Source organism: Pan paniscus, chromosome 15 (assembly GCF_029289425.2).
Source record: "Pan paniscus chromosome 15, NHGRI_mPanPan1-v2.0_pri, whole genome shotgun sequence".
NCBI classification, from domain to species: Eukaryota; Metazoa; Chordata; class Mammalia; order Primates; family Hominidae; genus Pan; species Pan paniscus.
In genome coordinates this window covers 65,588,983-65,608,394 of record NC_073264.2, presented here as the reverse complement: position 1 = coordinate 65,608,394, position 19,412 = coordinate 65,588,983, and the positions used below count along the sequence as shown (strand labels likewise).

General features: G+C 40.4%; 1 protein-coding gene across 6 annotated transcripts in view; it reads left to right on the top strand.

The window, feature by feature from the left end:
- The window catches only part of ZBTB25 (zinc finger and BTB domain containing 25), a 55,195-nt gene that overhangs the window by 7,845 nt on the left and 27,938 nt on the right, over nucleotides 1-19,412 (top strand). For 4 of the 6 annotated variants that reach the window (XM_034937696.3, XM_003831611.5, XM_034937695.3 and 1 more), the window contains exons 2-3: nucleotides 6,259-6,438; nucleotides 8,695-18,706. In XM_034937696.3, coding sequence (XP_034793587.1) covers nucleotides 6,266-6,438; nucleotides 8,695-9,829 — 1,308 coding nt within the window. In that variant the 5' untranslated portion in view covers nucleotides 6,259-6,265 and the 3' untranslated portion in view covers nucleotides 9,830-18,706. Of the gene's footprint in view, nucleotides 1-260; nucleotides 1,544-6,258; nucleotides 6,439-8,694; nucleotides 18,707-19,412 lie in introns of those variants that run through there. The other 2 variants (XM_008956958.6, XM_024925359.5) reach the window with 2 other exon arrangements.

Sequence of the window (19,412 nt, the reverse complement as noted above, 5' to 3'; positions counted from 1 at the left end):
TTGAACCAAAACAACAGATGACAACAGATTGAATGCAGAATCAGATAAGAGAGTCCAGCTGTATCTGTTAAAGCCAGATATTAAAGAGGATTGCAAAATGTAAATTAATATCACCCTTCTCACTTGTTTTTGAAAAATTTTTTAGGAAAAAGTATGTTAATATGTAATGGGTTTATTGCTATTTTAAATATTTTAAAATTTCTTTTAATTTTGAATATAGTAAATATTGATAAATATAACCTATATAAACAACAGCTCTTCACAATCTGTAATACTTTTTTTTTTGAGACGGAGTCTCGCTCTGTAGCCCAGGCTGGAATGCAGTGGTGTGATCTCGGCTCACTGCAACCTCTTCCTCCCAGGTCCCGGTTCAAACAGTTCTCCTGCCTCAGCCTCCCGAGTAGCTGGGATTACAGGCACACGCCACTGTGCCCGGCTTTTTTTTTTGTATTTTTAGTAGAGATGGGGTTTCACCATGTTGGCCAGGCTGGTCTTGAACTCCTGACCTTGTGATCCGCCCGCCTTGGCCTCCCAAAGTGCTGGGATTACAGGCGTGAGCCACCGCGACTGGTCTGTAATAACTTTTTAGAGTGTGAGTGGATCTTGAGACCACAGCTTTTTAGACCTGCTGATAAACAGTAATGGTTGAGTAGGGCTGCTCTGCCTATGGAGTAGCCATTCTTTTATTTATTTTCTAATAAATTGCTTTCGTTTAAAAAGAACACAATGTTGGGGGAGGAGGTAATGGTTGAATAGTTCCTATCAGGACAATTTCCTGCAGATAACTATAAACTTGATACACTTTTTTTTTTTTTTTTTTTTTCCTTTTGAGATGGAGTTTCGCTCTTGTTGCCCAGGCTGGAGTGCAGTAGCGTGATCTCAGCTTACTGCAACCTCTGCCTCCCAGGTTCAAGCAATTCACTTGCCTCAGCCTCCAGAGTAGCTGGGATTACAGGCATGTGCCACCACACCCGGCTAATTTTGTATTTTTAGTAGAGATGGGGTTTCTCCATGTTGGCCAGGCTGGTCTCGAACTCCCGACCTCAGGTGATCTGCCCGCCTCTGCCTCCCAAAGTTCTGGGATTACAGGCATGAGCCACTACGCCCAGCTGATAAAAGTTTTAAAAATTAATAGATGGCATTTGAGAATTACAAAAACTAGATTGAGGTCTGCAACTGGAAGAGGAGAACAGCAATGAATAAGCTTCCATTTTTATGGCTTTTAGACTGGCATAAGGTCCCAGCTGGTGATATGAAGAGGTGGCTACAACTGTAATAACAACCTGTAATCTCTCTTGAAGAAAAGAGGACAGAGCTCACAGTGATCATGCAGCTGGAAAGTGCAGGAGAAAATCCTAGAAAGAATGTTGGAGTGGCAGAACCCCAAACACTGTTTATAAACTCTGCTTGAATTTCTTGCAACCCCCTCAACTGTACATGTGTGGAGCAGCCTCCAAACAGCACACTTAAGGCTAAAGGAGCAGAGATTTCAGCTGCTGTCCACCATAGGGGAGGCAGAACTTGGAGTTTAAGTCCAGCTAAGGTAATTGTCTGCAAAAAACAAAAACACAAACACTCTTTGGAAGAATATTACAGAATCTAGAGTGAATTGTATTAATCACAATATCTAGACTATAATCCAGAAACAATCACCCTAATCAGTGAAGACTGACCCCATAATGAGCCAAAGGTTGGATTTAGCAGAGAAGATTTAAAGCAGCTATTATAACTATGCTCAAGGATGTAAAGCAAAATGTTGTATATGTGAACAAATAGGAAATCTCAGCAGAGAATTAGAAACTTTAAAAAAGAATGAAATGAAAATTTTACATCTGAAAATACAATATCTGAAACAATCTTGAATAGATTTAACAGATCAGATATGACAGATAAGTCATTTAATTTGAGGATAGATTAATAGAAATTATCTAATCTGAAGTAGAGAAATAAGTTATTGTATATGAAAGTTCTCTGTAAACTTCAGTGCTCTATGTAAGTTTCAGAGTTTATTACTCCAGGTTTCTTTCATATGTAAAGGGAAGAGGTATGTTTGGGTCTTCTGATCTGCAGCTTCCTTAATGTCCTGTCCTGTCATGTCTGTGTCTAAGCTTTATACCCTCTGGTTTCTTTATTTTTATTTTTTTATTTTTTTTTGAGACAGAGTCTCGCTCTGTTGCCCAGGCTGGAGTGCAGTGGATCTCAGCTGACTGCAACCTCAGCCTCCTGGGTTCAAGTGATTCTTCTGCCTCAACCTCCCAAGTAGCTGGGATTACAGGCATGTGCTACCACACCTGGCTAATTTTTGTATTTTGAGTAGAGATGGGGTCTCACCATGTGGTTCAGGTTGGTCTCAAACTCCTGGCCTCAAGTGGTCCACTCACCTTGTCCTCCCAAAGGGCTGGGATTACAGGCGTGGGCCACTGCGCTCGGCCTAGCCTCTGGTTTCTAATATCCCCTGCAGTCAGATATTTGGCCCTTGCTGCTTTCCTGTACTATTGTCAGAGGTTACCAGGGATCTTTTGGTCAGTACACTCAACATGTTTGTAATGGGCCTCACCCCCATGTTTCTCTTCAGTATTTTGCACCATTGCCATCTCCTTTCTGCAAGGTCATTGCCTTTCCTCAGTGACGATGTTTTCTTATTTCTCCTCCTCTGTCTTATTGTGTCTTTTCTGTTTTCCAAAGATTCATTCTTAGCTTTTTTCCCTCTTATTTCATTCTACTTTTTAGTCTACTTTATTATTTTCATACTTGGTTACTTAAGCCTTGTCGTTTCAGAGGCCTCTTCTCCCTCTCTGGCTCTGCTCTCTCTAGAGCCCTGTCCTGCTTCTTGTCTCCGCTGATCACTAAACATTTCTACTTAGATACCCGGTAGACACTTGGAGCTCAGAGTGTCTGAAGTGAAACCCCTATTCTTCTTCTTCTTTTTTTTTTTTTGAGGTGGGGTCTCAGAACCTCTTATCAAGACGGTTTCTGTACTTCTTCTCTAATGTTCTGGGACTCTGCCTTTATATCAACACCTAGCACATGGCAGTTACTCTGAAAATGTAATCTGAAGGAATGGATGAATTCTTCCAATTACCCAAGCTGGAATTCTGAGACTCACCTTTGATTTGATCTCTGTGGTGACAAGTCATGTCAGTTTTGTGTCTGATGTATCTCTTGTATTCCTTCCTTCATTCCCACTGCGATTACTTTGATACCATAGTAGGCTCCTAGCCAGTCTTTCTCCATGCCTTTTCCCTTGCTAATATTTTTTATATGTTGCTATTAGAGCAGTCTTTACTCACGCCTAATGATGGTGATGATGATAATGCCTAGTATTTATTAGGCACTAACTGTGGGCCCACTGTTTCTAAGTGCATTATATCATTAAATTCAAATAACCTATAAGTTAGATACTGTCATTGTCCATATTTTATAAGTGAAATGGAGGCCCAGAGAGTTAAGTGCCTTGCCAAGACCACGCAGCTAGTAAATGGCAGAGCTAAAATCTTAAGCTGTCTGATTTTAGTTCAAGCTTTAACTACCACGCTCTGTTCTCCCTCCCACAGAGTAAGTTAACTGATCATGCTGTTCTTACTCAAACATCTTACATAGTTCACTTCAAACACGACACTACTTTTTAGTCTTATATTCAGTATCCTTTGTGAGCTGACCACATCTCATTATTTCTGTTACTTTTTTTTTCTATGCCAAGCTGAATCCTTCTGTTATCTAACTATTCATATTCTTCCCAGTAATTTTATTCATTTTATTTTTTCTGCCTGGCCTTGTTTCCCATCAAGTTGCCTGTGTTTATCTTCCTCTGATAGCATGTTCTCTAACTGCTCTGTGCTACTGAATGCATTTATTTCATATTATAATTATGGTTTGATGTTTTATCTTTCTTGTGAGCCTGTAATCTTGAGTGTAGCATCTTGTCATTTTTTTCTGTCTCCACGCCTTGTACAATGCAGGCTTTTACACATTTTTTCTTTATTAAATTGCTCTTCAAAAATATCTGTTGAATAAGTGAAGAATTTAACTGTTACCAACAGACCATTAACCATAAGATTCCTGTATGGGTGGCTTATTAGTGTGCTATGTCTCATTTCCCTATGGTTCAGTAGTTCAATATAATGGGAAGAACTGGTGGTGAAAATGTTTATGATCCGAGGGTTTGGTTTTTTGTTTTTTTTTTTTTGAGACAATTTATCAGGCTAGTTTAAGATGCTTCAATATGAACCATTTCATTGATTCTAAGACACGTTTTTCACATGCTGAAATTGTCAATACAGATTTTTAGTTTGTTAGGCCGGGCACGGTGGCTCATGCCTTTAGGAGGCTGAGGTGGGCAGATCACCTGAGGTCAGGAGTTTGAGACCAGCCTGGCCAATATGGTGAACTCCCGTCTCTACTAAAAATACAAAAATCAGCTGGGCATGGTGGCGGGCACCTGTAATGCCAGCTACTCGGGAGGCTGAGGCAGGAGAATCGCTTAAACCCAGGAGGCGGAGGTTGCAGTAAGCTGAGATGGAGCCGTTGCACTCCAGCCTGGTCAACAAGAGCAAAACTCCGTCTCAAATAATAATAATAATAATAATATAACTTGGGGATTATTCCACATCAGTACATTAAATATGTAGTTTTAATAGAGTCTGCCTTTTTTTTTTTTTTTTTTTTTTTTTTGAGATAGGGTCTTGCTGTGTCACCCAGGCTGAAGTGCAGTGGCATGATCATGGCTTACTGTAGCCTCAATCTTCCTGGCTAAAGCTATCCTCCTGCCACATCCACCCAAGTAGCTGGGACCAAAGCATGCACCACCATGCCTGGCTAATTTTTGACACATAGGAAGCACTATAAAATGTTAGCTATATTTATTATATTACCGATCACTTAGCTGTCTGCTGCCCAAGCCACTGCCAATCTTGGGTAGACGGCTAACCCTGCATTACATCACTGACCTCCTTAGACCTTGGTCTGGCTGGCTGGTGTGGAAACCTCATTCTCTTTTTCAGTGTCTGCTCTTTCAAAGGATGTTCTGGCCACCCAGTGATGCCCTTTATACTACAGCTACCTTCTGCCTAAAGTACCAGGGCTCTCTCCACAGTAGGGTAGAGAAGATGATGTACAGTCTGCCACCTGCCTGAAACCAGGGCACTTCTGAATGTTTTTGCTGCTTATACTCGGCTTCTTGGCCAGAATTCTGCATGTTCTTCCTCATATAGGCTTCCCCGCAGTTGTTCCACCTTGCCTTTTACTTCCTTTGGGAACCTACATTATAATATGCGTCTGAATCCAGTTGAGATCAGGGTTTAAGTTCTTTCTTTTGTGTGTGTGTGTGTGTGTTTTTGAGACAGAGTCTCACTGTTGCCCAGGCTGGAGTGCAGTGGTGTGATCACAGCTCACTGCAGCCTTGACCTCCCAGGCTTAAGTGATCCTCCTGCCTTAGCCCCTCAAGTAGTTGGGAGTACAGGTGCATGCCACCATACCTAGCTAATTGTTTTATTTTTTGTGGAGATGAGGTTTCACTATATTGCTCAGGTTGGTCTCCAATACCTGGGCTCAAGCAACCCTCCTGCTTCATCCTCCCAAGGTGCTGGGATTACAGGCATGAGCCACTGCGCCAGCTTAAGTTCTTTCTCAGGAGGCTCTTGGGCCACAAATAAATTGGGGATGTGGCTTGACATCTATTTTAAGAGTTCCTGAGCTACTGTGATGATAAGTCCCCCAAACATTTGATGAGAGTTGGGAAGCCAGTATCCCCTGAGCACCAGAGGATCCCTGAGGAGGAGTGACATCTCTAGCTCAGCCAGGATACCGTGTTATGTTATTAACATTTATAGCTAACATCGAATAGCAGTTTCCATTACAACATGATTTTCACATAAGTTATTTAACTCTGAGGCAGGAATCAGTATCTCATTTTCATTTTTCTAATGAGGAAACAAGATTAGAAACATTGTGTTCACATAGATGGAAAAGGACAGGTCGGTCTTCATGTGTCACTCATACCAAGCTATCTTCTTACCAGATGAAAAAGGGTCATATTTTATGGTTCAGCAGAGTTTATATCAGTTGTCATAATGGAGGAATTTAGTGTTAGCCGTGTTTGCAGTGAAAGTAATAGGATTGAAAACTTGAATAATTTCATTTAAATTTAGATCTCCTTGTTACTCTGTAGGTTTGTGTGAACTGTAGACAATTTTGTATTAATAAAAAATAATGCGTATATACATACACACCTATCTACATTTATCTTGTCCTTTTTTTCAGAACCACAATGGACACTGCCAGCCATAGCCTTGTTCTCCTCCAGCAGCTGAACATGCAGCGAGAATTTGGTTTTCTGTGTGATTGCACAGTTGCAATTGGAGATGTTTACTTCAAAGCCCACAGAGCGGTGCTTGCTGCTTTTTCTAACTATTTCAAGATGATATTTATTCACCAAACAAGGTAAGGATGTGTTTTTGTAAATAAGAATTTTTAATATTGTGATTTATATAAGCTTTATTATAATATCATTTTGGAAATTCTTTCTTACGGAGTCACACTAAGAAGTAAAATTATAATTTTTTTTTTTTTTTGGCAACAGAGTCTTGCTCTGTCACCCAGGCTGGAGTGCAATGGTTCAGTGTCGGCTCACTGCAACCTCTGCCTCCCAGGTACAAGCGATTCTCCTGCCTCAGCCTCCCGAGTACCTGGGATTACAGGCGCCTGCCACCACGCCCGGTTAATTTTTGTATTTTTAGTAGAGGCAGGGTTTCACCATGTTGGCCAGGCTGATCTCAAACTCCTGACCTCAGGTGATCCGCCTGCCTCAGCCTCCCAAAGTGCTGGGATTACAGGCATGAGCCACCGTGCCTGGCCAAATTAAACTCAGTGTGTAGGATCCATAATGGAAAATAAGAATGAAAGTAAGAATAGCTAAACTTGGCTGGGCGCCGTGGCTCACGCCTGTAATCCCAGCACTTTGGGAGGCCAAGGTGGGCGGATCACAAGGTCAGGAGTTCGAGACCAGCCTGGCCAATATGGTGAAACCCCGTCTCTACTAAAAATACAAAAATTAGCCAGGCATGGTGGTGGGTGCCTGTAGTCCCAGCTACTGGGGAGGCTGAGGCAGGAGAATTGCTTGTACCTGTGAGGTGAAGGTTGCAGTGAGCCGAGATCGCGCCACTGCATTCCAGCCTGGGTGACAGAGCGAGACTCTGTCTCAAAAAAAAAAAAAAAGAAAAAGGAAAGAGTAGCTAAAATTTATTGAAGGCTTATCCCATACCCAAGCACTAAGTATTTGCCCTATAATGTAAATTCTACTGCTGTCCCTATTTCAGGGAAAAGAAAACTGAGACTGAGTTAAGTAACGTGCCCATGCAGGATTATACAGCTAATAAGTTAGATGCAGATTTGTCTGAAGCTATGTCTATGCTTTTAGTCACTAAGCTGTTAATTTTTGTTTCATATAACACTTTTGTTTTTTTATTTTTTATTTTTATTTTTTTTGAGACGGAGTCTAGCTCTGTCACCCAGGCTGGAGTGCAGTGGTGCCCAGGCTGAAGTGCAGTGGCATGATCTCAGCTCACTGCAACCTCCGCCTCCCAGGTTCAAGCAATTCTCTTGCTTCAGCCTCCCTAGTAGCTAGGACCACAGGTGTGCGCCACCACACCCGGCTAATTTTTTGTAATTTTAGTAGAGACAGGGTTTCACCATGTTGGTTAGGCTCCTCTTGAACTCCTGACCTCAGATGATCCACCTGCCTCGGCCTCCCAAAGTGCTGGAATTACAGGCGTGAGCCACCGCACCCTGCTGATTTCAATAGATTCTTTCAGAAGTTTTAAGATATCTTTATTGTGGCTATAAACATATAAAATTTGCCATTTTAACCATTTTTAATTATACAATGCAGTGGTGATAATCACATTCGCAATGTTGTACAACCATTACCACTGTCTATTTCCAAAACTTTTTTATCACCCCAAACAGAAACTTTGTACCCATTAAGCAATAACTCCCCATCTCACCCTCTCAACCCCCAGAAACCGCTAATTTACTTTCTATCTCTATGAATTTGCCTATTCTAGATATTTTATATAATACTTGTCCTTTTGTGTCTGGCTTATTTTACTTAGCATGATATTTTCTGGGTTCTCCATGTTGTAGCATGTATCAGAACTTCCTTCTTTTTATGGTTGAATAATATTCCATTGTGTGTGTAAGCCATCTTGTGTTTATCCACTCATCTTTTGGTGAACACTCAGCTTCTTTCTACCTTTTGGCTACTGTAAGTAATGTTGCAGTGAACATTGGCATACAGGTATCTGTTTGAGTCCCTGTTTTTAGTTCTTTTGATCGTTTACTTGATAGACTGTTAAATTCCTTAAGAGCAGGTACCTATTTTATTCATCAGTTTTCTACCGCTGGCATCTAGTATAGTGCATATCACTTAGGAGTCACTTGATTAATGTTGAACTATTCAGAATGTATGTCTGTGTTTCCTAACTTTAGGCAGTAGATTGAATACATGAAGACTTTTTGCTAGGCCATAAAGTTGGTATAAAATGAAAGTTTAAGCCTTTGTTGCCATGTTTTATTAAGGCAGATTGCTAGGTTCGAACTTCTTAGGAAGAAATTGCTTTAGTCTCAGACTATACTGTTAACTGAAAGGCCAGCTAGGTTGTGTTTCATTTCTTGTGGGTCTGTTTTTGTTTTTAACAGTGAATGCATAAAAATACAACCAACTGACATCCAACCTGACATATTCAGCTATTTGTTGCACATTATGTACACGGGGAAAGGGCCAAAACAGATTGTGGATCATAGTCGTTTGGAGGAAGGGATTCGATTTCTTCACGCCGACTACCTTTCTCACATTGCAACTGAAATGAATCAAGTGTTCTCACCAGAGACTGTGCAGTCCTCAAATTTATATGGCATTCAGATCTCAACAACCCAAAAAACAGTTGTCAAACAAGGACTGGAGGTCAAAGAAGCTCCTTCCAGTAACAGTGGAAACAGAGCTGCTGTCCAGGGTGACCACCCCCAGTTGCAGTTGTCTCTTGCTATTGGTCTGGATGATGGCACTGCAGACCAGCAGAGGGCCTGTCCTGCCACCCAGGCCCTGGAGGAGCACCAGAAGCCCCCAGTTTCCATCAAGCAGGAGAGATGTGACCCAGAATCTGTGATCTCCCAGAGCCACCCCTCACCCTCATCAGAGGTGACAGGCCCCACTTTTACTGAAAACAGTATCAAAATACACTTATGCCATTACTGTGGGGAACGTTTTGATTCCCGTAGTAACCTAAGGCAACATCTCCATACACATGTGTCTGGATCCCTGCCATTCGGTGTCCCTGCTTCCATTCTGGAAAGTAATGACCTTGGTGAAGTGCATCCCCTTAATGAAAACAGCGAGGCCCTTGAATGCCGCAGGCTCAGCTCCTTCATTGTTAAGGAGAATGAACAGCAGCCAGACCACACCAACCGGGGTACCACAGAGCCTTTGCAGATCAGTCAAGTATCTTTGATCTCCAAAGACACAGAGCCAGTAGAATTAAACTGTAATTTTTCTTTTTCAAGGAAAAGAAAAATGAGCTGTACCATCTGTGGTCATAAATTCCCTCGAAAGAGCCAATTGTTGGAACACATGTATACACACAAAGGTAAATCTTACAGATATAACCGATGCCAAAGGTTTGGTAATGCATTGGCCCAGAGATTTCAGCCATACTGTGACAGCTGGTCTGATGTCTCCCTGAAAGGTTCTCGCTTGTCACAAGAACACTTAGACTTGCCTTGTGCCTTAGAGTCAGAGCTCACACAAGAAAATGTGGATACTATCCTAGTTGAGTAGCAGCTTCTCTTTCAGAATTTTTATACCAATTCTGAAAAAGAAAATTTGCGTGGCATTTTTTATTCATAAATTATTTTCCTCCTCAAGTTTCATTGACTTTTTTTCTTCACAGCTTATTCATGGTTTTAAGGTTGTATATATTAGATCTTCTCATAAGACATATTAATATGTGGCTATTAAAATGTAACATTCAATTACTACTGTGAACTTTTCACAAACGAAATAACAGTTTAGAAATCAGAAATCAATGTAGAAATATGGAAACTTTAAATAGTTATTTATAGAATTTCTAAGTTTTTCCAGTTATAGAATCAGTAAAATCAAATTGAATATAAAGTAAATGAAATCTGTTTTAAAGCATATTCTAAACTATCACTTCTGCCTACATTTCACATGAATTCACTCCTACCAGGATTATTTTTAAATATTTTCTTCCATATAGGAAATTAATAGTTACTTTAATGCATAACTGTATGTTATACATATGTTATAATGTATAAAAATTTATTTTAAGATATACCAAATCATGAGTAGTTTTATTTTTTAACTACTAGCTCCACAACATCTTACCTACATGGCTTCTCTTTACTTTTTAACATTGAGTATACCTCTTTTTTTTTTTGAGACAGAGTCTCTCTGTGTCGCCCAGGCTGGGGCGCAGTGGCGCGATCTCGGCTCACTGCAAGCTCTGCCTCCCGGGTTCATGCCATTCTCCTGCCTCAGCCTCCCAAGTAGCTGGGACTACAGGCGCCCGCCACCACGCCCAGCTAATTTTTTTGTATTTTTTTAGTAGAGACGGGGTTTCACCGTGTTAGCCAGGATGGTCTCGATCTCCTGACCTAGTCATCTGCCCGCCTTGGCCTCCCAAAGTGCTGGGATTACAGATGTGGTATATCTCATTTTTAATTAAAAAAACAGTTAAAGGGAGAAGAGTCAGAGAGACATTAAAAAATATTTAAGAAACAGTAAGATATACACACATAGATAAATAAGCATGCAGAGACAGAGACTGAGCTAGAACTGCATTGACTAAAAACCCCAGGGTTGTTAACTTGGTCTAGAGTGTTTTCTTAGACACCTTAAAAAGTAATTTGAGATTTTTATGACCAGAGGTTTACATGAGTTGAAAGAGAATGATGATAAAATATAAATCATGTTTCTACCCTCAGCGTCAGGATTTTTGGGGCTTCCTGGGTTGATTTTAATTTTCTAAAAATCACTGAAAAAGTAATTTTTCAGTGGCACAGTTTTCACTTTTTTCCTGATCCATAAAACCAGCAAAGTGGATACATTCAGTGTTCTATAACTACATTTAAGATCCATGATGTTAGCTTTCCCTCTATAAATCAACTTAACTCTCTTTTATAATGGTGACACTTACAAAGCTAAAACCCCAGGAAAATTAAAGTTGATGGAATAAATAACAGATTCCCCGACTCTATATACCTGGGAAATAGCTGGTTAAGCTTCACCACAAAGGATAGATCTAAATTGTTTCTGAAATGTTTAAATTTCAAACCCCGCATAGTCAAGGATAATAAAACAGACTCATCTTTTTTTGCCCTCTTGTTAAATTCTGAGCTTCACAGGCATTTGAATACATCTAAAAAATTTGGTTTGTGAGCCTTAGAATTTAACCACTTACAAAACTCTTGAGCTCCCTCCACTTCTGAGGACGTTTCCTGACACATTCAACAGCATCAGCGTCCAATCAGGAGGGAGCTCAAAGAGTAATCCAGCTAATTCTAAGGACACAAAGGTTTTCTCTAGGTAAACAGTTTAGGTAAATTACAAAGTGGTAAGTTTTTCTTGAGGATTGAATGAAGAAAGCTACTGGATATTGTGTAAGGCAGTTGAGTTTCTGCCTTAAACAAGTGAGTAAAGGCTCCTATGGTTAAGACTGATGTGTGTTGAGAGCACATCTAACTTGATAAGATCAATTGTATTGGGAGTAATTAAAACAAATGTATGTTCTTTGGGGTCAGAACTTCGTCTAATCTTAAACTTTTTTCTACCAATTCACTTAAGCAACTATTGAAATTTGTACTGCCCTCAAAAATGTCATCTCATTGGAAGAACACAAGTATTAACATTGATTTTTTTGTATTTTAGGCTAGTTAAGATATATTTCCTAGCCTTCTTCAATTCAAATTCTATTGTTCTTATTAAGATAATTTTTCTCCTCTATATTCTTCCCTGTTTGCCTACTCATTATTATTATTTTTTTAATTTAATTTTTTTTTAAGATGGAGTTTCACCCTTGTTGCCCAGGCTGGAGTGCAATGGCGTGATCTCGGCTCACTGCAACCTCTGCCGCCTGGGTTCAAGCGATTCTCCTGCCTTAGCCTCCCAAGTAGCTTGGGATTACAGGCATGCGCCACCATACCCAGCTAATTTTGTGTTTTTAGCAGAGACAGGGTTTCACCATCTTGGTCAGGCTGGTCTGGAACTACTGACCTCAGGTCATCCACCAGCCTCGGCCTCCCAAAGTGCTGGGATTACAGGTGTGAGCCACCGTGCCAGGCCCACTCATTATTCTTTGACAGAGGAAATCCTTGTATATAGCTAAAGGGTGGAGGTAGAGTTGTACATGGTTGGTTGGATAAGACAGCAAGTGCCTCAGGGCAGAGTTTGGATAAATGGTAAGAGTTTGCTAGCAGCTGATTGGCCGTGATAGACAACACTGATTTAAAGCAGAAATATATCTGTTCGTTGAGAGTTAAGAAAATAGTGGTTAACTGTATTTCTATTCTTATAGTTCCTTTTAATATTAGAAATTCAAAGCAAATGCTCTTTCCTTGTTCCTTAAAACATTCATTCTGTTTAGGAAGTGGGAAAATATCAACTTCATTTTATAGAAAAAAAATCCCAAAAGCTGAATTCCAGAGATGCAGTGAATAGTGGTGTGGGACTGACCCCCAGTTTTTGTTATTGTTGTTTTCATTTATTCTGCAGGCTTTTTTTTTTTTTTTTTTTTTGAGACAGTCGTGCTGTGTCGCCAGGCTGGAGTGCAGTGGTGCAATCTCAGCTCACTGCAACCTCCGCCTCTCGAATTCAAGTGATTCTCCTGCCTCAGCCTCCTGAGCATGTGCCACCATGCCCAGCTAATTTTTGTATTTTTAGTAGAGACAGGGTTTCACCATGTTGGCCAGGATGGTCTCGAGCTCCTGACCTCATGATCTGCCTGCCTCGGATTACAGGCATGAGCCACCGCGCCCGGGTCTGCAGGCATTTTTTAAAGTAACTGTCATATGCCTAACACTGTGCCCTGAGTATTATTTTTTAAAGACATGATTGCTCACTGAGAAAATTTGCTTTGTATTTTAAAAGTTCTTCCAGCTAGGCCAGGCGTGGTGGCTCATGCTTGTAATCCCAGCACTTTGGGAGGCCGAGGCGGGCGGGTCACGAGGTCAGAAGATCGAGACCATCCTGGCTAACACAGTGAAACCCCGTCTCTACTAAAAATACAAAAAATTAGCCGGGTGTGGTGGCACACACCTGTAATCCCAGCTACTCGAGAGGCTGAGGCAGTGGAATAGCTTGAACCCGGGAGGCGGAGGTTGCAGTGAGCGGAGATCGCACCACTGCACTCCAGCCTGGGTGACAGAGCGAGACTCCATCTCAAAAAAAAAAAAAGTTCTTCCAGCTAAAACCTTTATTTTTTGACTACATCTCCACAAAATGGAGCTATACTGTTAGCCAGTACCCTAATAATATAGTGCAGTTTGCATAATGATTACCAAGCTTGAAACTGGAAATGTCATATGCACTTTCGTGTGTATCAGGCAGATACTAAACATTTTCCCCTTGAGTCAGCTTAAAATTTTTCCTTCTTTCGAAATCTCACGCAGTTGTTTTCTGGAGAAAAATAGAGACTGTTTTAGTATTTGTTCTTATTAGCGTATCATCAGAACTCAGCACAGTCTGCCTTATAAGAAAACAAAAATTTTTTTTATTTATAACTCTTGAGATTGTTACTTCTTGCTCTTTCTGATTTCCCATCCATAAAGTGGGTGTAAGCAATACCTACCTCACAGGGGTGTTGTGAGGATTTATATTAAACGTGTTAAGTTCTCTCAGTATTATTGATTAAAAGCAACCATATAAACGACATTTATTCTGTAGCTAGACCTATTAACTTTAGTATTTCAGCCTATAAATTCTAAAATGTTCTTAAAAGCAGTAATGTACTATCTAATATTCAATAACTAATTGACATAACTCATTGTTATTTTTTACAAATAACTAGAAACAATACTGTTGCTAGAATTCCTGTTCTACTGTAATTTAATCATCATTGTTTCTTTTTAGCCTTCAGTAAGGAGGATACTAGTTCTTTGGCATTATTGGGAATAAAACTTTGTCAATTTCAGCTTTATTGAAAGTTCTCCCAAATATATTGTTTTTGTTTACACAAAGGAAAAGGAACAAAAACAATAAAGAAATACCTTTGTTTTTTTTTCTTTTTTGAGACGGAGTCTCGCTCTGTTGCCCAGGCTGGAGTGCAGTGGTGCGATCTCGGCTCACTGCAACCTCCGCCTCCCAGGTTCAAGCGATTCTTCTTCCTCAGCCTCCCGAGTAGCTGGAACTATAGGCACGCACCACCACACCCAGCTAGTTTTTGTATTTTTAGTAGAGATGGGGTTTCATCATGTTGGCAAGGCTGGTTTCGAACTCCTGACCTCGTGATCTGCCTACCTCAGCCTCCCAAAGTGCTGGGATTACAGGTATGGGCCACTGGGCCCAGCCTATTTTTATTTCTTTGATGTAGGTGATCTAAATAGTAGATGAGGACAGGAAATGGGGTGAAGGTAATAATAGTATTATTAGAAAAGTCTTCACTGAAAATTGAAGGAAATACATATTAATCGTGGAAAAAGTGTGAAAAATGTGTAATTTCGTTAACATTTATTTGTACAGGCACATTCTTGATGTTGTGAGTCAGATACTTGATAAGTGTCCATTTTTTGTAGTAATTGATGTAAAAATGGGCCATGTGAAGAATTTTCATAATGTAATTTGTGTCTTTATATGTTTTGAACTACATATAGATTTGTGGCACTTAAATTATTAATTTTTGATTTCTTAAGAGTGAAGTCTGTAAATGATTTCTCTCTGCTGTACTTCTGTGTTTGTATGGTTGGACATTTTGAAAACTGGTGAGATTGCACAGTCCCAAACCTGGATGTCTTAAATACAAGGAATTACAAACTGTGATTTTTGTCTTGAAGACTTGGAAGAATTCATTGTGCTTCAGTATGTATTTGTACTGCACTTGATTAATTAGTTAAGTATTGGTCTGGTGCAATTGACATTAACTGTCATCAACTCCTCTATTTTGTGCTAAATAAAGTCATTTAGTCAGAATGGATCAAATATAAACTTATACTTTAAAATAAACTTAGATAATAAAAACTTGTTCAATAAAAAAGACCCACTGAAAAATCTTCAAAGTACATGTAACACATAGCTAATACAGGAGACCAAAATCAATAATACATTGTGTGGCTAAACTCATCCACCTAATGTACTGTGAATTTGCTTCAGAAACATTCTTTTAGAAAGTTGTGTATCTGCCGGGCATGGTGGCTCATGCCTGTAATCCCAGCACTTTGGGAGGCCAAGGCCCAGGAGTCCGAGACCAGCCTGGGCAATATAGTGAGACCTCATCTCTGCCAAAAATTTTGGCCAGGGGCAGTGGCTCACGCCTGTAATCCCAGCACTTTGGGAGGTCGAGGTGGGCGGATCACCAGAGGTCAGGAGTTCAAGATCAGCCTGGCTAACATGGCGAAACCCTGTCTCTACTAAAAATACAAAAATAAGCCAGGTGTGGTGGTGTGCGTCTGTAGTCCCAGCTACTTGGGAGGCTGAGACAGGAGAATCATTTGAACCCGGGAGATGGAGGTTGCAGTGAGCCGAGATCGCGCCATTGCACTCCAGCCTGGGCGACAGAGTGAGACTCTGTCTCAAAAAAAAAAAAAAAAAAAAAAGGCAGGGTGTGGTGGCTCACACCTGTAATCCCAGCACTTTGGGAGGCCAAGGCGGGCGGATCATGAGGTCAGGAGATCGAGACCATCCTGGACAACATGGTGAAACCCTGTCTCTAGTAAAACACAAAAAATTAGCTGGGTGTGGTGGCACGTGCCTGCAGTCCCAGCTACTAGGGGGGCTGAGGCAGGGGAATTGCTTGAACCCGGGAGGCGGAGGTTGCAGTGAGCCGAGATTGCGCCACTGCACTCCAGCCTGGCGACAGAGCAAGAAACAATGAATTTCATATATTTTATCAAGACAAATTAATGTGACTTAATCAAAAACAAGTTTATTAGCTTAGCTTATAGAATGTGTTCTTATTTTACATCAGTGTTTGCCAAATGTTGTGTTCCTAGTGTTGAGGCAAGTAGTCTTTGTACTGGGTAACATTTTGGAGGTGTGATGCAAAAATGCATTTGTGGACCTAATTCTTACCATCCATAATCTGTGTTAATAGAAAATTGACGCCCTAATCAAATGCTTTCCAACTGCTGTCTCTGGAAAGAAAGGTAGTATTTCGTCATTTCCCAGAAGTTTCTTGCTTTGCTTCTTTTTTTTTTTTTTTTTTTTTGAGATGGAGTCTTGCTCTGTTGCCCAGGCTGGAGTACAGTGGAGTGATCTCGGCTCACTGTAACCTTCACATCTCAGGTTCAAGCTATTCTCCTGCTTCAGCCTCCCGAGTAGCTGAGATTACAGGTTCCCGCCACTACACTCGGCTAATTTTTTGTATTTTTAGTAGAGACGGAGTTTCACCATGTTGGCCAGGCTGGTCTCGAACTCCTGACCTTGTGATTCACCTGCCTCAGCCTCCCAAAGTGCTGGGATTACAGGCGTGAGCCACCGCGCCCAGCTGCTTCTTTCTTCTATATTTACAGTCTACTGTATCGCCTTTTGCCCCCAGTAACATGATCCACAATAGTAGTTCTCAACTGAGGTATATTAGTCAGGATTCTCCAGAAAAAGAAAGAAACAACAGGTAGAACTGAGAGAGAGAAAGAGATTGATTGATTATAAGGAATAGGTTCATGTAATTATGGAGGCTGAGAAGTCCCAAGATCTGCAGTTGGGAGGCTGAAAGGCTGGGGAGACAGTGATGTTCCAGTCTGAATTTGAAGACCTGAGAACCAGGAGAGCTTATGGCATAAGTTCCAGTCCAAAAGCTGGCAGGCTTGAAACTCAAGAAGAGCTGATGTTTCCATTTGGGTCCAAAGGGAGGAAAAGACCGATAATTGCAGCTCAAGCAGTCAGGCCAGAGAAAGTCTCTTTTTTTATTCTATTCTGGCCTTCAACTGATGGAATGAGAGCCACCCACATCAGGGAGGGTGATCTTCTTTACTCAGTCTACTGATTCAGATTTTGTCTCCCTCCAGAACACCCTCACGGACACACCCAGAATAATGTTTGACTAACTATTGGGGCACCCCATGGCCCAGTCATTTGGACACATAAACATTACACAGGGCTATCCCCCCCCATAGAGACATTTGACGATGTGGAGATGTTTTTGGTTGTCACAGTTGGGTGGGTGATGAGGGAGGCTGTTGCTGGCATCTAGTAGGTGGAGTCCAGGGATGCTGCTAAACATCTCAGTGCAGAGGACAGCCTCCCGCAATACAGAATATGTACCTCAAAATGTCATTAGAGCTGAGGTTGACCAACCCTTCTAAGACCTTAAAGTAAGTTTTGTGATGGTTGTCAGGAATAAAAGAATACAAAGAAACCCAATTTGGGGGATTTCTATTCTAGTCATGTTTAGAGCAAGTATTGGAGTATGAGATGTGTTCAGAATTAAATTCTATTTGTATTATCCTTGATCCCAGCTTTTAAAAGATAAAAATGTGATTATTAGAAATAAAAGGAAAAAATGTGATTATTAAAAATCAGAGATGTATTAATCAGCAAGACAGTTTTGAATCTATTCATATAATGTTTGAACTAAATAATTGTCTCCCCAAAGAGGTCTCTTCATGAAATTGAGATTGTAGGTTATAATTTCTGTGAATTTTTAATCTGGCCAAAAGGTGGCACCAGTGTACCTTTAAAAAAATGTTCATTATACTTGAATTCAGCATTACTATTAATAGTAAATATTATTTAGGGCTTAGCTACTTTTGGATCATGCTTTATAGAGTCAAGACTAATGAGAATTTTCTTAAAATTTCATAAGGTACTGCAATATCTTGACATCCCTCTTTAATCAAGATGCTTCTGATTTACATGTACATATCTCAGCAGATAACTTTTTAAAATATCACATTATTGTGCTACATTGAGCATTTCTGAAGATTTTTCCAGGTCATTAACTGTGAGGCCTTGGAATCTGGGCTCTTTTAATCAGACATCACACTCAGTTTTTGGTGTTCTGCCTGGTCAAGACATAGATTGAAGGACATTTGAGTAAATACGCTCCCTTGCTCCTTTCTTGCCTTTTGTTCATTTTTTGTACATCCGCAATCTATGAGGTATGTTACCTACTGAAATTTACTTTCTTTTCCAACTGTGGTTCAACAACTGACTTTCTTCTCTCATACTTTCCAACCCATTCCGTTCTGAATAAGTTAAGAGTTTTCTTACCTTCAGCTCTTCTCACCTTCCAATACTAAGTGAATACAGCCTGCCTCCCCCTTCATTTCTGATTACAATATTATTCTCATCATCCTAGGACTTTGTACCTAATCACCAGTTGCTTCTCCTAAGTTTATTTTACAGCTGATAAGCCAACTTGGAAAATGAGCCCACTCTCCCTCAGATACATTCTCTTCCACTGTTTATAAAAGTTTGAAACGTTTTTCATTGAAACAATTTGGTGATATTGTATCAAAATAATAAAGTATTAAGCTACTGGAACACCATGGTGTCCTTTCATGTCAAACGTCTGAAGGAATGACAGTCCTCCAAGAGAGATTCTCTGTACAAATGGTGTGTCCCCACTGTCCTGGAAACAGGAGAGGCTTGTGCCAGGGGGCTGGAGAAGATGGCTCTCACCCACTGTGGTCGTCATCCCTTGTCTGGTCTGTGTTATTAACAAGTTTCAGGAGGTTCCGTGTCAGATTTATGTGCATCCAGCAGGACTTTGAGGAATGGGATCTTGTGTATTTAGCACTGCCACATTTTTTCTATAGTGGAAGCCATGTGAAACTTAGTCCAAACCATATGCAGGTAATTAAAAAAAATTTTTTTTTTGAACTGGCATTTATGGTAACTACCATATAGGGAGGAAAACCTGAAGAACCTGGAGTGGTTCTGTAGAAAGTGAAGTCACACCTGTTACTTTTTGAAGGTGAAAACATATTTGCAAAAGCAAGGGAAGAGGTTTTAAAATGCAGATCAAAGATTCGAGGGGAGTGAATCTCAACAGTATTCCTAGCTAACCACTTCTCATTTCCCAGCATTGCTCTTTTTTCACATGTGTGCTGTCTGGTGGTGTGAGCTCAGTGGTTTCTGTCCCCTCTATCACAATATTTTAACGTCTATGAGGAAAGACATATAAAGGGAAGAGTCCTTTTTTAAAAATCTTAAATATCTCCTATTTCACTATTAACATACCAGTTTT